This window comes from Electrophorus electricus, chromosome 7 (assembly GCF_013358815.1).
Source record: "Electrophorus electricus isolate fEleEle1 chromosome 7, fEleEle1.pri, whole genome shotgun sequence".
NCBI lineage: Eukaryota > Metazoa > Chordata > Actinopteri > Gymnotiformes > Gymnotidae > Electrophorus > Electrophorus electricus.
The window spans coordinates 28,408,015-28,423,235 of NC_049541.1; the positions used below are offsets into that span (position 1 = coordinate 28,408,015).

A 15,221-nucleotide genomic window follows, 5' to 3' on the forward strand; every position below is an offset into this window, starting at 1 on the left:
TTCCAAGTGCTTCCGCATCCGTGTCTGTCTTTGTTGCGCTACGTTACTAAGTGAATTAGACGCCAGTCCTGCACAATACAGGGGGACAGAATTCCAGCTCCCAGAGTGCACATACCCTGATGCGTGACCTCTGCTCCGGTGACCTACCCTGGTAGGGTTTGCAGTTGTAATAAATATCTGTTGAACAGATGTAAAGTGTGCATATTATCAGGGAATGAAGAGAGGCGACTTTAGTCTTAAAATTTGTGGAATTAAATCTGTCTACGGTAAATAAAAACATGTAGAGTGAAAGGCGGGATCGCTGGAAAGAGCGCCATAAACATGAGACTAATGCGTGCTGGCAGGCTTAGTGACGTGCTTCTAATCGGAAAAGCAGAGTTTTTTGCGATTTGATTTTTGTTCTGTTAAAATTGAATATTCTGTTATATATCACCTGTTAAATAAATCCGTTAGGCTATTACAGCGACAGACAACGATATAATGATGGCCCATGCGCTCTGCGCATCCATGTGCAGTTGTTTTTATCCGGGGGCTATGACGTCACTGCGCTCCGCCAATGCCGCGTGCATCTGCGTTTAAAATGCTCCTTGCAGTCTGCATGCACACACTCAGCATCGGAGCGACGTCGCAGGAAGCGGCTGCGTTTGTGCGCGATCTAATAGGTCGGACACGCAGCTTAATCCCGTCTGGTGCTGCTCGCCATACTTCTGCACGGGGATATTGCTCCAAGCTCCAAACGAGCACGAACACTCGATAAGCGAGCTGTTTAAACAGGCTTTCAAATGGAAAATTCGCCCGTGAACAACCGCCTCAGGACTGCTCCGTTCAGCTACGGTGAGTACTGCGTTTATTGCGAAACGATGTCATACAAGCCTTCAGTTCAAGATACTGCTGTAGTTTCCACGCGACACGGGGCATTGTGCGCGTGCCTCGTACCCTGTGTGAAATGCGCAGCCGTCCCGGGGCCCGTGCCGCGCCGGACACTACAACGCCTTTTCATTCTTTTTCATTCATTGTTTCAGCGACATGATCGGCACATGTTACTTTGTCATATTTTAAAAACCTTGGAGGTTACAATAACATTAACCTTAGCGGCACGTAATTGTAAAGTAATATTCGACTGGAAAAAGACATATTCTCAACCCATATAGGCTCCAGTCGCCTAAATATATGACTGAATAATACCCTTCTCTGGACTATAGTACAGTGGTTATAGAGATATGGCTTTTGCCATATTTTACTATATATAGAATACAGATGACTTTTTTTTGTTGAAGAAAAAATGCAATAGCCTACGTAGGCACAATTCCCACCAGAGATCCAGAATAAGGCCACAGTCATGATCTCTCATAGTTGTGTATTTACACAGGGGACACTGCATTTTTGGAGGCGACTTTTCATTTAGTGTTTCAAATCGCCTTAAAAATAAATTAATAACTAAAAGAATATTCTGCAGGCATTAAGTGTGCAGTAATGATTATGTATTTGTATTTGCATATGACTCAATAACTAAAATTTGGGCTTGTGGTTTAGGGTTAGTGGTTAGGGCTGTTAGGCTTTAGGGCTTGTTAGGGAATAGAAGTAGGATTAGAAGAAATAGTTGAGACCAGGCTGTGCTGCCATCAACAATATTATGTTGGAACTAATAAACAAGACTGGAAGTGTCCAGCCTCTCTGTCTGCTCTAGATCTGCCTGACTGACCAGCTGCTCTGTCTGCTCTAGATCTGCCTGACTGACCAGCTGCTCTGTCTGCTCTAGGTCTGCCTGACTGACCAGCTGCTCTGTCTGCTCTAGATCTGCCGGACTGACCAGCTGCTCAGTCTGCTCTAGATCTGCCGGACTGACCAGCTGCTCAGTCTGCTCTAGATCTGCCGGACTGACCAGCTGCTCAGTCTGCTCTAGGTCTGCCTGACTGTCCAGTCTTTCAGAGAGGTGTCCACGGCACTCCCAGCGGATGGACAGTGATGCCCTCCTCACAGCTGGAGAGGACATGGCACCTGTCTGTACACAGACTTGCTTTTCTTACTTGGTCAGAGAGGCTGCCTGCCTGTTTGGTTTAATGCTTAGATGCACAGAGTTGAGACCGTCACACAACAGTGATGGATAAGTATATATATTTTCATTTTCTGGCATGGTATCCTTTATTTACTGTGTGAAGGGTATACATGCAAAAACCTGCACACCATGAACTACATCAGTAGTGTGGAGCTCCCTGTCTGCCTTCTCCCCACCTGTTTCAAGTAACAGACAAACCCTCCACTCTACAGGGCTGAGGGGCACCGAGGGACTTTGATGTAGTTTTACACTGCAGTGACTGTTTGAAGTAGTTTTACACTGCAGCGACTGTTTGGCTGGGCCCCAGTGCTCAGTCAGGACAATGGGCGTCGTGCAGGGTGAGACCGACCTACTGCTTCATGTGAATCACTGCGTAAGAGAGACCAGCCCAAGAAGACTCTCTGGATTGGAACATTCTTGGGAAAGATCCAGACTGCACATGAGCAGTGAACAACCATGTGTGATGACAGCAGGGTGTCAGGAGTCAACATGACAAAGTTTGGGGACAGAGGATGGTGCTTTTGTCAACTTCATTCATAAGAAATCAAACTACGTGAGCCATGTGATGTACTGAGCAAATCACTGTGAATATTAGATTAAGATTGACCTCAGATTCAGTGACCTCAGTGGCACTTTTCTCACGTTCTAGTGAACTCCTTTCATTAAGCACATGAATGAATCGCTCACGAAGGGTCAGTGCCAGTCAAACATGTCTGAATACACCACAGCCATCTCCATCATGGGCAGTAGAAATATAGTCATGGTGAAAAATGTGTAACACTGATCCTTTTTAAAAAGGCTTATTAACACACCCACTGAAATATTACCATGTCATCTACAAGACCATCCAAAATACAGGAGCAGTTTTCAGTGTCAGAAATAGGAAACCAATCCCAGATTAAAGTATGCATTATTATTATTATTATTATTATTATTATTATTATATTTGTTTCCTCCCTGAAAAGATGCTTTTTGACCACTAAAGATGATATGGTCATGTGACCTTCTCTGTGTACGTCACACTCTGGGTTATACATCACACTCTGGGTTATACGTCACACTCTGGGTTATACGTTACACCCTCGGTTATACGTCACACTCTGGGTTATACATTACACCCTGGGTTATACGTCACACTCTAGGTTATACGTCACACTCTGGGTTATCTGCTGTGACTAACAACACTTCCACGATGGTGCTGGCCACACTTGCAGAGGATTCAGATTAACCCTGCAGGTGGACAAGTATAAAGAAGCTACTGAGTAAACCTACTGAGTACCCATCTGCATCTCTCGCTCTCTCTCTCTCTCTCTCTCTCTCTCTCTCTCTCTCTCCCTCTCTCTCCCTCTCTCTCCCTCTCCCTCTCCTCCCCACTCAAATTCAAATGTTCATATAAATGTATTGGTATGAATTGTGATTTATTAACTGTTTCCACGGCATCATCATCACCCAACTCTGCCCTGCATGACATATTTGTGCTTTTCTCAGGTCCCTACAGAATACATGGTGAAATGTTTTAATAGGATTTGTGTCCCATGGTGGTGATTGTATGGTTCAATAGTGTAGGTCACTGGGTCATGGTTTAATAATATAGGTCACTGGGGTCATGGTTTAATAATATAGGTTACTAGAGTCATGGTTTAATAGTGTAGGTCACTGGGGTCATGGTTTTAATGATGCAGTATAACTTCTTGGCTACTAACAGGCTAACAGGATCATATAACATCTTAAAAGGATTGCCCACTTTAAATGGTTTTGATCGAGTGAAGGGGTTGAACGAGTTTTGGTAATCTGTAACACAGGATATTGAGGGTGATTAGGTCATCTATAACGTGATCTTGAGGGAGTTTAGATAATCTATAACAGGATCTTGAGGCAGATTAGGTAATCTGTAACACATGATCCTGAGTGAGTTTAGTTAATCTGTAACAGAATACATTTTAAAGTAACCATCCGGTCCTGTAGCTATCACTGTGCTGTGGCGTGGTCCACTAACAATAACGCCTCTCTATTTCTCTTTTTCTCTCTCTGTCTGGGTTGCTGGTTTTGACCAATGAAACAGGCCTGATAACTGGTTTTGAACGATGAAACAGACTGGATAACTGGTTTTGACCGATGAAACAGACTGAATACCTGGATATGAGCCATGAAACAGACTGGGTAACTGGTTCCGACCCATGAAACAGACTGGGTAACTGGTTCCGACCCATGAAACAGACTGGATAACTGGTTTTGACCAATGAAACAGACTGGATAACTGGTTCTGACCAATGAAACAGACTGGTTCTGACCCAAGATATTGCTACGCCTCTTCTGTATTCTCACTTCTGAGGAGAAAATGGGCATTTACTATACAGTCAGTAACTTGCCAAGGAATTGGTCACAGTAGTATTCAGTAAGCCTGGTTGCCAAACTGTCATTGTTTTCTATATTATCAGACATGACCAGCCTTATTAAACTAATAAACTCCTCTCATACTGTAGCCAGTTCAATGTACAGTTCATATTTGCAATAACCATGTGCGTATGTATACTGTGTGTGTGTGTGTATGTGTATATATATATATATATATATATATATATATATATATATATATATATATATAGAGAGAGAGAGAGAGAGAGAGAGAGAGAGAGAGAGAGAGAGAGAGTGAGAGTGACACACACACACACACACACACACACACCTGTGAAAGGTGAATGAATCATCCTAACTTTTGGGAAGTTCACGTTGCTGGACTGTTGCTCTTCGCTTGTTTTGTAGTCAGCGAGCTGGAGAATTGCAGCAAAGTGGCACAAATCGATGTCTAGATGCTGTCTGAGCCGCATGGCTGCCATTCAGAAGAGTTCACATCTGAATTATCTGCAAATGAAAACTAATCCTATCAGGATACTGCATCTGTGTATCTGTGCCCAAACCTCTGCCTCGTCCTTCTGTGTGTGCACTTGTCCAGGACACTTCAACAGACGGATTGTTAGGAACGTCCGAGCTCTGCTTGTGAAGCCTTACACATGACTGCATGGCTTGGTTGGAATTCTGTGACTGGCTTACGGTATAAATGTGGAACTGGAGACCACAGACTCATTACATAGTGCACACAGATACACTTCCAGATACATTACATTACATCTCCACGCCGTGTGCACGCAGGAGCACACAGTTCAGAGATATCACATCTCTTATGCCTTGTGCTCCCTCACACTGACTTTCACTCACTCATGTGTTTGCATTCCACATCTACAGTTTAAAATAGATACTGAGGTGTGAACAACTGGTTTACCAAGTTCCCTGCATAATTATTGGCTCTCCTGTTGTAGATGAATCAAACCACTCTGTGAAAAGGGCTTTCCTGTTTATAAGCTACACCTTACACAGCATGTCTGAGATAAGAAATCTAAGGACAGAAATCTGAGATCAGGAATCTGAGATCAGAAAATTTCGCAGCATTGAAGTACAGTTATTAAAAGAAAAAAAGGTACAAAAATGTGTGTCTTATTGGCATGAATGAATTGAATAAAAAGTTGAATGATAAGTTTGAACTTATTTCTGTCTCTCCTTACCCCCATCTTTATCCCATATGTCCTTGGTGCGTGTTGGTTTGATGGCTACACCATCGTGTACCCGATTCCTCACTGTGGACAGATGATGAGGTAAGCCGCTGTTCTTATGTGTTTCAGCCATCTGGTGGTGTAGTGGTGTGTGTCTCTCATGAACAGCAGACTCGCTCTCATTCCTCCAACATTGCCTTCGGCATTGGTCTCATTCTTCACGCTGCTCTTCATAGATGGGTTTGGTTTTTGGTGAACCCAGCTGGTCTTGTTTCATAAAACAATGCAGGTGCCACACCTGTGGTGTGTGTGTGTTCACCACACCTGAGGTTCTTTGAGGATTTGCGATATGGCCTTCAGCTTCCCTCTGAAGAGCTGAGCTGAACTTCTTCTCTTTCACTGTTGACTGAGAGAGTTAGTCCAGTCTGATGTCAAGGGGAGTCAGTACTGAGAACAGTGTTATGCAGACCCCTAGTTCAAGGCCAGATGGATAGACTGAACCTGAGTCTGATCTGGGATCAGACACAGCAGGCTGTCCCTGCTGTGTTCTCATGTTGGTGTGTCCTGCATCTGTGTTTGAGCTCATGGAGGGTGTTGCCAAACAGAGTGGCTAAACTGGAAGAACTAGGATTTAAAGGCTTTCACAGGGACTTGTTTGACTTTCATGCTTAAAATAACATCAGAATCTTTTACCTTTTTGTGAAAGTGAAGGTGCTTGATTGTAAAACTACATGCTATTGTCCAAAGTGCTAAGTGACATATGTCATACATATTTACTTGAGATTTAGTTTTGAAAGACAGCATTAGGCTATACTTTATCACTGGCACCCTTTTGCTTAAGGGTGTGTGTGGGGGTGTGTGTGTGCGTAGTGTGTACGCAGTGTGTGTTTATGCGTGTGTGTGTGTGTGTGTGTGTGTGTGTGTGTGTGTGTGTGTGTGTGCGCGTGCATGTGTGTGCGCGTGCATGTGTGTAACCCTAGTCCTGTGGTTTCCTCCCTCTCGCTACGGTGGGACAGGGCACAAACAACATGGGTGCAGTCAAGCAGCCCACAGATGGTGACCTCACTCTTAACCACAGGCACTCTCATTTAAGTCTCCATCCTCCAAGATGTCTGAAAGTACCACGTCCTGTGTGCTCAGCTGTGTCACTTTAACACGAGGTTGCTATCTCAGCTAAAGTTAGACATTATGAGGCCATTAGTTGAGTTGGGCTGCCTGTGGATGTGTCAGTTTGTCTGTCTGTTTGTTTGTTTGTTACTTTTTTTCCCACTCATTTCACAATTTCTACCTTGTGTCTCTTACCTTTTACCTCTTACCTTTAACCTTTAATTCAGGGCCATTTGAAGTTTTCAGAGAGCAGTGGGAGGCCTGTGACACAGTATGGTGGTTGATGACGATGTTCAGATTTCTCTTGTCAGCAAAGTGCTCGTGCTTAACCACGCTAACACAGGCTGTCCATTTGTGAGAAATAAAGGTCACCTGGAGTTATTGACCCCAGGGGTCATAGAAGATGAGGGGCTTCACTGTCACCTCAGGCCAGGCAAATATGTGCACAGGTCAGAGTGTGTGTCCAAAGCACAGGTCTGCCCTGCAGAAATATGATTCAACAGCAAATGTTTTCTGATTTCATTTCTAAACAGAATTTATGCATAATACAGCTTAAGAGAACTTTAGGTACCTACTTTTTCTCCCTACCAGATATTTCAGGTATTTCTTTTTCAAAATGTAATATTTATGTAGAAAGGTTTATATTGATATAGAGAGGTTTTAAAATGTAGTGTGGAGAGGTTCATATTTATGTGGAGAGGTTATTTATTGGTGAATTATTGGTGTGACACTCATGGCGCGTGTTCCACAGTTTTAATAAAGTGTGACAGCAGGTCATATTTTGCTCTCTTACCTCCTTCATTAAGCAGAAGCGCATGCATAATATGGCCAGTAATAAGATTAATTAATAATTATAAATAACAAATCTCCTCGTGCAAATGAGAACATGGTACCAGCTTTCAAGCATTCACATGCCTTTAAAATGATAAACTCATTTTGGTCAAACTAGTCCTTCAACATGGAAGGGAAAAATCATCACAAGTAGAACATGTGAGTAAATGTCTGCCAGTGATTCAGATAATTCACTTGTTTTTTTTTTTAATGTTTGTTTGATATCAGATTTGTAGCTTTTAAGAGGTAACCAACTTGTACGTCTCAAGCATTTACTGTGTAAAACCTGGAACTCTAGTGTGTGAGGAGGAGCTGGAGTGAAGAGTCTGAGTTAAACATCTAAGACAATCAATAGATGGAATGAAAGAAATCAATACAGGCAATAAGCAAGCAAGCATGGAAGCAAGCTAGGTGAACGTACTCCGTGAATTCACGGTGAAGTTAAACCGCTCTGAAGTTTTGATTGGCATTGCTATGATTAGTCTTCACAACAGTCAGGCAGTACAGTGAGATGAAGGTTAAGTCATACCATATACCATGTATGATGGCGTTCGTATACCATGTATGATGACGTTCGTATACCATGTATGATGGCGTTCGTATACCATGTATGATGACGTTCATATACCATGTATGATGATGTTCGTATAGTGCGTATGATGACATTATGGTGCAATTTCCTTTTTCATGCATCTTCACTGAGCCTAGAATATGAACCCGTGCTGTCCAGACCATTTTCTCTCTCTATCATTCTCTCTCTGTCTCTCTCTCTCTCTCTCTCTCTCTCTCTCTCTCTCTCTCTCTCTCTCTCTCTCTCAGCAGTATCTGTGTCTCAGCCAATGGCTATGAAACAGTAAAATAGGAAAATAGGAAATAAATAGGAAACTGCCTTTCAGAAGCTTTGAAAGCACAGGAACCAGCTGTGCAGCTCACATGATCACAGGTCACATGATCACAGATGACACACTGTGTGTCTGGCAACCCGAGCCAACCATCACATCAGACACCTCTCATTCTTCTTACACACACACACACACACACACACACACACATACAGACATAGAGACTGACACAGAGACATACACACAGACACACGCACACACACACATACAGACATAGAGACTGACACAGAGACATACACACAGACATACACACGCACACACACACACACACACACACACACACACAAACACGGACCCACGCATAGATGCATACACACACAAACACACCAAAATAACCTATAAAATGCACCTGGTCCCCAGTACTTTGGCTAGCCTGCCTTCCTCTAAGGACTAAGAATCTTTTTTCATGGACATAAATAAATAAACAAATAAATAAATAAATAGTGCTCAAACATGTTTGACATGCCAAACCAGCCAAACAGAAACATGTACTTCTGTCGTCTGTAAACACTCACTGACTGAATGATCACATATCTGTAGTTATGGCAGAGATCTCTCATCAAGCTTGATTCCCCTTCGTTTTTAGTCAGACTTACACAATCAGTGTGTTTGAGATTCAGCGTTGTTGGATCAAGATGAATAATTGTGATGACCCATAAACTCACTCTGTAGTTCATATAAGACGGATTATTGTCTGATTTAATCGCAGCTACATTTGTGCTGACTGTGGGCTGAAGGCGTCTCTGACCTGTACTAAAACCATTACAGATGGTTCCTGTTCAGGGAGGAAAGAGAAACATCTAGTTTCATTCAGTTCACCTGTTTAAAAGGAATTGTGTGTGTGTGTTTGTGTGTGTGCATGTGCATACATGCTTACCATGCAAATGTGCGCACTTTTTGTCTCTTTGTGAAACAAAAGTTTGACATGGCCATATTTATCTTCAGTCGTAAAGTTTAGTGGAAAATCACTTTAAAATAAGTGGTGTGTGTGTGTGTGTGTGTGTGTGTGTGTGTGTGTGTAGAGGTAGATGAGCTATAATGTAGGGCCCCAACATGTGCCTTTCATTGGAGGATCAAAGGACAGGGGCACCCCCCCGCCGAGCAGCTCTGTTCCCAGATCATGTTACACAACCTTGTTACACACATTTGTGTTACCTGCTCAGTTACCTGCTCTTTGGCCTAATAAAGACTGTGTGGATGCGCCTTTCACCATCACTGGACACATCACCTTACCTGGTTAAAGGGGAGCTCCATCTGTGCTGGAGGTTTCCAGTCATATCAAAGTGAAAGAGACTTTAGAACTACACACACAGGGTTAGGCTTAACCTTAACCATAAGGGCTAACCCTGACTCTAAGCCTAACCCTAGACACAAAGACAGAGCAGCCAAGACAAACAAGCCTATATTAGAACTTGGAGGCCACATTTCATATGGCAGTCTGGAGATTTAAATGGATCCAGACCACGGGTGCACTTGACTGGAACTGGAGCCCTAATTCAGTTACACTGGTGTGCCTGGACAAATGACTAAAGCCAAATGGTAAGATCACACAACAACTGCCCTTAATCAGAGCAGTAGATATGCTCTCTCCAGTTACTGTAAGCTCAGTGGTTCAGGAAGTACAGCTTGTATTCATCCTGAAAAGCTCAGATACAACCAAACATACTGCAGTGTCAACGGCTGTAGTGTTTTTCCTTGCGTGGTATCAGTCTGTTCCCAAGCGAGCACCTGCTACTCTGACTGCTTGTGTGTGCTGGTGTACATGATCACAGGGGCCCAGTGCTGTGTTCACTTATTAATGAGGGGAGGGTACAGTTTTACACTTGCTTGGTGTTGTGCTAAGACATGGCTGCCTGCAGAGAACAGCAGTGTAGGGCCATGCTTGGAGAGGAAGTCCATCACTCTCTTCCTCATAAGGCCCTGGACATCAAAATAAAGTAGCAAGCATCACTCCACCTACATCTTCAGCACTCGGGAGACAATGTTTCCTGAGGACATACACCCTTGTGTGTGCATGTGCTTGCATGTCATTGTCTCTCTCTCCTCACAGACATCACACAATCTGAGGACACCACAGACAGTAAAGAGACTTGCTCTCCATGGCAAAGCTGAGTCAGGTCCAGTGTTTTCTTCTCAAATATGACCTTAATTGTAAGAAAACATAAAATATAAGAAAAATATAAACCATGTCTGGTCTCACTTTGGCTTTACATGGACACTTCTTCAAACTCAACAATACTTCACAGTAACTTCGTAGTGTGCTTTATCGTGGAGCATGTGTACAGAGAGCATGCCTGAATCCAGCTCTCATACTGTGTAAATGAGCATTATGAATGTGATGTGAGAAACACGTCAGAAGTGTGTCGACTACATTCTCACCACAGTCCTGGCAGACTCACTGAACCAGTTACTGCTGGGAGTTTCAGCGTATTTATAGCTGTGAGTCTGTTCTGGCTTTCTCGCATCTAAACCAGTTTCATCTCACTAACAATGATGTGCAAAATCACAGTAGTTTAGTGATGAATCTGAGCTCTCCACTGCACTGGTAGCAGCATGTCGGCTCCTTGCAGCTACGGTTGATGGGAGAGAGCTGCAGTATGGATGAAATTCCACAGTGTTGTGTTAGCTACATAACTGAGCAAAGACAATGGATGTGGAACACATGAATTCCTAAACAAAGCACAGTGTCACATGACTTCACGGTTGGGATTCTTGTGTGGAACTGAGAGACCGACAGTACTGTAACTGACCCAAAACAAAAGATATTTATGTATTTTAACCACACAGGAAGTTCCAGTTGTACAATAACATCTAAAAGGATCTGGCTGAGTGTTTTTTGTTGATATTTCTCAGGGTTCTGGCTGATCGAGAGCTTCGCTCACACATGTTTCTGTAGAAACTAGAGCAGGAGCTCTGGAATGTTCCCAGAAGAACTCTTGGCATAGCACAAGAGTGAATTGGCCTGTTTGTGAGGACAAAAGCACGTTATGCTGAATTGTCGTTTAGAGAGATTTTCTATAAGCTTATTTGTTTGCTGTTTTTAATAGGAAACATAGAAGGCAATGTGGTGCTACCATATACATGGTAGCAGAGGTATTTTTCATAGGATAGTAAAGAGTGATATTATTGTAATATAATGTATTTTATTAACATACTATTGTACAATGTATAATAATGATTACATTATATGAGCATATGATATACAAGCATATGATTTACAAACCTGGAGACTCCAAAACCTGTGAAAAGACACCAAACAAAACTAAACGGGAGAGAAACGTTCCTCAGTCCTCATGACTTTTATTTTGTCTGGAAGACCTTTCTGTATTGTTCAGTAGCAAGGCTTGGTAAAAAATTATATATTTTTCCATAGTACAAAAAAATTGCTCCAGCAGGCTGACAGCCATTTCGTGTTTGGTGTTAGGCTGTTTGGTGTTTGGTGTTGGGTTGTTTGGTGGCTTCAGCCATAATGAAGCCCTTTCAGTAAGAGCTGGAACAGGAGTAGTGTTACCAGTAGCACCTACAGTTTCTCATTTACCCGTTTCTGTGATAAAACATTATCCAATGTGAACAATTCATTTAGATCTTTTTGTTGGCCCAAGGGGTTCATATTTTAATATCCAAATTTTCTTTCTGTATGATGTGTTTTTTTTTATTTCACACTCATCAGTTAACTGTTGTTGGTTGAATCTTGGTAGTGATTCTGGTGGTCAATTTGCTTTGGGGTCTCTGTGCGTTTGAGAAAGGGGTTAGAGTTAGGCTTTTCACTAACACTGGACAGGGTTATCTGACCACAGTGCCTGTCAGCCGGTCCTGACAGGGTTTCTGACCACAGTGGCCATTAGCCAGTCCTGACAGGGTTATATGACCACAACAACCATTAGCGAGCTGACGCCAGTCATGAGAGTGTGGTAGTGGTAGTGTTTTGGAAATACCTGATAGATGTCCATGACCATGCTATATTAAAATGCTTTAGATGTTAGATGTTTTAGAAATTAGATGTTTTATCAGAGAGTGTAAAGATATATGTTTCCCCAGTTAGGTTGTACATTATTACAACCATGATCTGGAACTGAAAATTCCCCCCACCCCCCAAAAAAAGTAAATTATGAATGTGGTTATACTTAAGTGAAAATGCCAAAAGAGCCTGTTGTGGAAAGAGAAGCAATCCCAGTCTCACTGAGGTCTTTCAAATACATGCTGTTTACTTTAGGTTAAAAGGTTAAATGTTGAATATGCCTGTGGAAACATATCTCGCCTCTCAAATAAACATAGTTGTCAGTGGTCCAGTGGCCAGTGGTTCAGTCTGGAAAACCACACTGCGTAGTTCTGTGTCAGTGTTCTCCTGCCCCATTCATCAACTGTCTTAGACATCTGCCTCTTGCTCACAGCCAGCACACAGAGGAGGTTCAGCAGGGCTGCTGTGTCAGAATGGTTAGACAAGCTTGCTTGCCTGTAGCACGGCCATGTGAAGAAACATCAACCAACAGAACATCAACATAGGCTCTCAGTCTAAAACACCAACATATTCACCCCTCTTCAAGTCACAGTGACATCTTGCAAAGCTCATCACCTTTAGGCCTGTAAAGAACACACAGGGGTTACAAAACTAATGTGGGAATTAAGACTGCGTTGGTCAAACATGACACCTGCTCATAGTTGTTATTTGGGAATCAGCAACAGTATAGTGCCCTAATGGGTCAGCAGATGATCCCACCAGACAGACGAGGACCATTTCCAAAAGACACTTTCCCCACTGTTACTGATGGGAGGAAATTCAGGCTGTTTTTCAGATAAAGTAAAAGGTTCCTGTCTAGCCTGAGTGTGCGGAAAAAGGTTTTACTGTTGCTGTTTTGCTTTTTATCCTGTTTTTATCCAGACTGAAATTGTTTCAGTGCTGCCAGGCAGAGCTGAATTCCTTTACCACAGAAATTTACCACAAACTGAGTCCAAACAGTGCCAGCTCAGCTACAGTACAGATACACAGCAGTCCCTGCATTCTTCCTGTTGTAAGGGCCATTTGGTCTCAGTGAGGATGGCAGATCTTTGTCTTCCTGGGTTTATGAATGATGTTAACCAGGTCCAAACTCTGAAAGTGACCCACTTATGCTTGGGCCACCCCAGGTCATCTTTGGCCAATTACAGCATCTGCATAATAATAAAATAAAGGTAACCATGATAACCATAAAAGTAACTATGACTGATTTATTGCCGGACGGTAACTGACTGGGATTCTACATCCCCTGCTTATCTTAACCATAATCTCACTTTTAGATTCCTCTGTCATTCAGGCACTGCTTAATATGTACTTTCTATTACCTAAAACTGCAGAAGCTTTCTATCTTTTTTTTGTTTGTTTTTTTAATTCCAGAGGTTTAAGGAGGTTGCATAAGTTTAATTTGCTGGTCTGGACAAATAATTGTTCTCAGAGCTTTTAGCTGGTAATCATGTTACCTTCCTACCTGGACACCCTTACTGACATGCTGAAGGTGTAATGGCATGAAGGTGCCTCAGGGTGACTGTCTTCTGCAGGCGGATTATGGTTAGGATTGGGGTTAAAATTGGGGTTAGGGTTAGGATTGGGGTTAGGGTTAGGGTTAGGATTAGGGTTAGGTCTAGGATTAGGGTTAGGTTTAGGATTGGGGTTATGACTGAGATTGGGGTTAGGGTTAGGATTGGGATTGGGGTTAGGTTTAGGATTGGGGTTAGTATTGGGATTAGGGTTAGGATTAGGTTTAGGGTTAGGATTGGGATTAGGATTAGGGATAGGATTAGGATTGGGGTTAGGATTAGGGTTATCTTTAGGATTGGGGTTAGGGATAAGATTGGGGTTAGGGTTAGGATTTGGGTTAGGATTGGGATTGGGGTTAGGATTGGGGTTAGGCTTCCATTTGTGTATGTACTGCATAGCTCAGAAAACCATACAGACTCCTGTGAGCCTCATGATCTCCACGCATATGTCAGTGGCAGCCAGTCTTACACAGAACACCACGTGAGCTTCATTCATGAGATCACTTCATTATTTCAGTAAGGGATGTGAGAAGAAGGGTTGTGTGGTCCAAAATAGTAGTGAATGTACAGGTGATATTTTACAGAACCACAACAAGCTGATGTTTCTCACAGCTGTTATCAGCCTTTTCCAATGAAGGACCAGATATTTGGCCAGTAAAAGATGCAGGTTTGAAGACTCCAGAAACTATAAGTGCATTAAATTAGATAAATTCCAAAATGCACAAGCATGCCTTTGATGGAGGTGTGCAGAATTTAATGTATTAAGGCATGAAAATGGAGAAGTCAAAGTCACTTTATTGTCATTCAGACTATACAACAAATACAAGTAGTGCATAGCTGAACGAGGTTGCGTTTCTCCAAACGCCGATGTGCAAATATACACTATACATAAAGGTAAGTGCACGAGACATGACAGTATAAATACAAAATAAATATATAAAAAAATATATATATAGTACAAGTATACACATATTATTGCACATAGGAATACAATACTGCACATTGTATATAGAAACTATTCACATTGTTCCAGTGATTATTGCACAGTGTAACCGGTATTGTAACTTAGCACTGGAAAATGTTGATAAGGTGCTCACAGAGAGAACATTATAATTATTGCACAAAGTAGCTACATATGAAGATGGGGGTGTGGGTTATAAATAGTGATCATAATAGTTCTATGTTTCTAGGTATAAAGTAAAATAAAATAAATGTGGTGTGTATTGTTAAAGGGAGTTGAGAAGTCTAATGGCCTGTGGGAAGAAG

General features: G+C 42.3%; 1 protein-coding gene across 2 annotated transcripts in view; it reads left to right on the top strand.

Annotated features, from left to right (window-relative positions):
- The first annotated feature begins 608 nt into the window (after positions 1–608).
- The window catches only part of sept4b (septin 4b), a 38,428-nt gene continuing 23,815 nt past the window's right edge, over positions 609–15,221 (top strand). Inside the window, exons 1-2 of one of the 2 annotated variants that reach the window (XM_035528460.1) lie at positions 609–834; positions 5,699–5,706. In XM_035528460.1, the coding sequence (XP_035384353.1) occupies positions 783–834; positions 5,699–5,706 (60 nt within the window). In that variant the 5' untranslated portion in view covers positions 609–782. Of the gene's footprint in view, positions 835–5,698; positions 5,707–15,221 lie in introns of those variants that run through there. The other variant, XM_035528458.1, reaches the window with a different exon arrangement.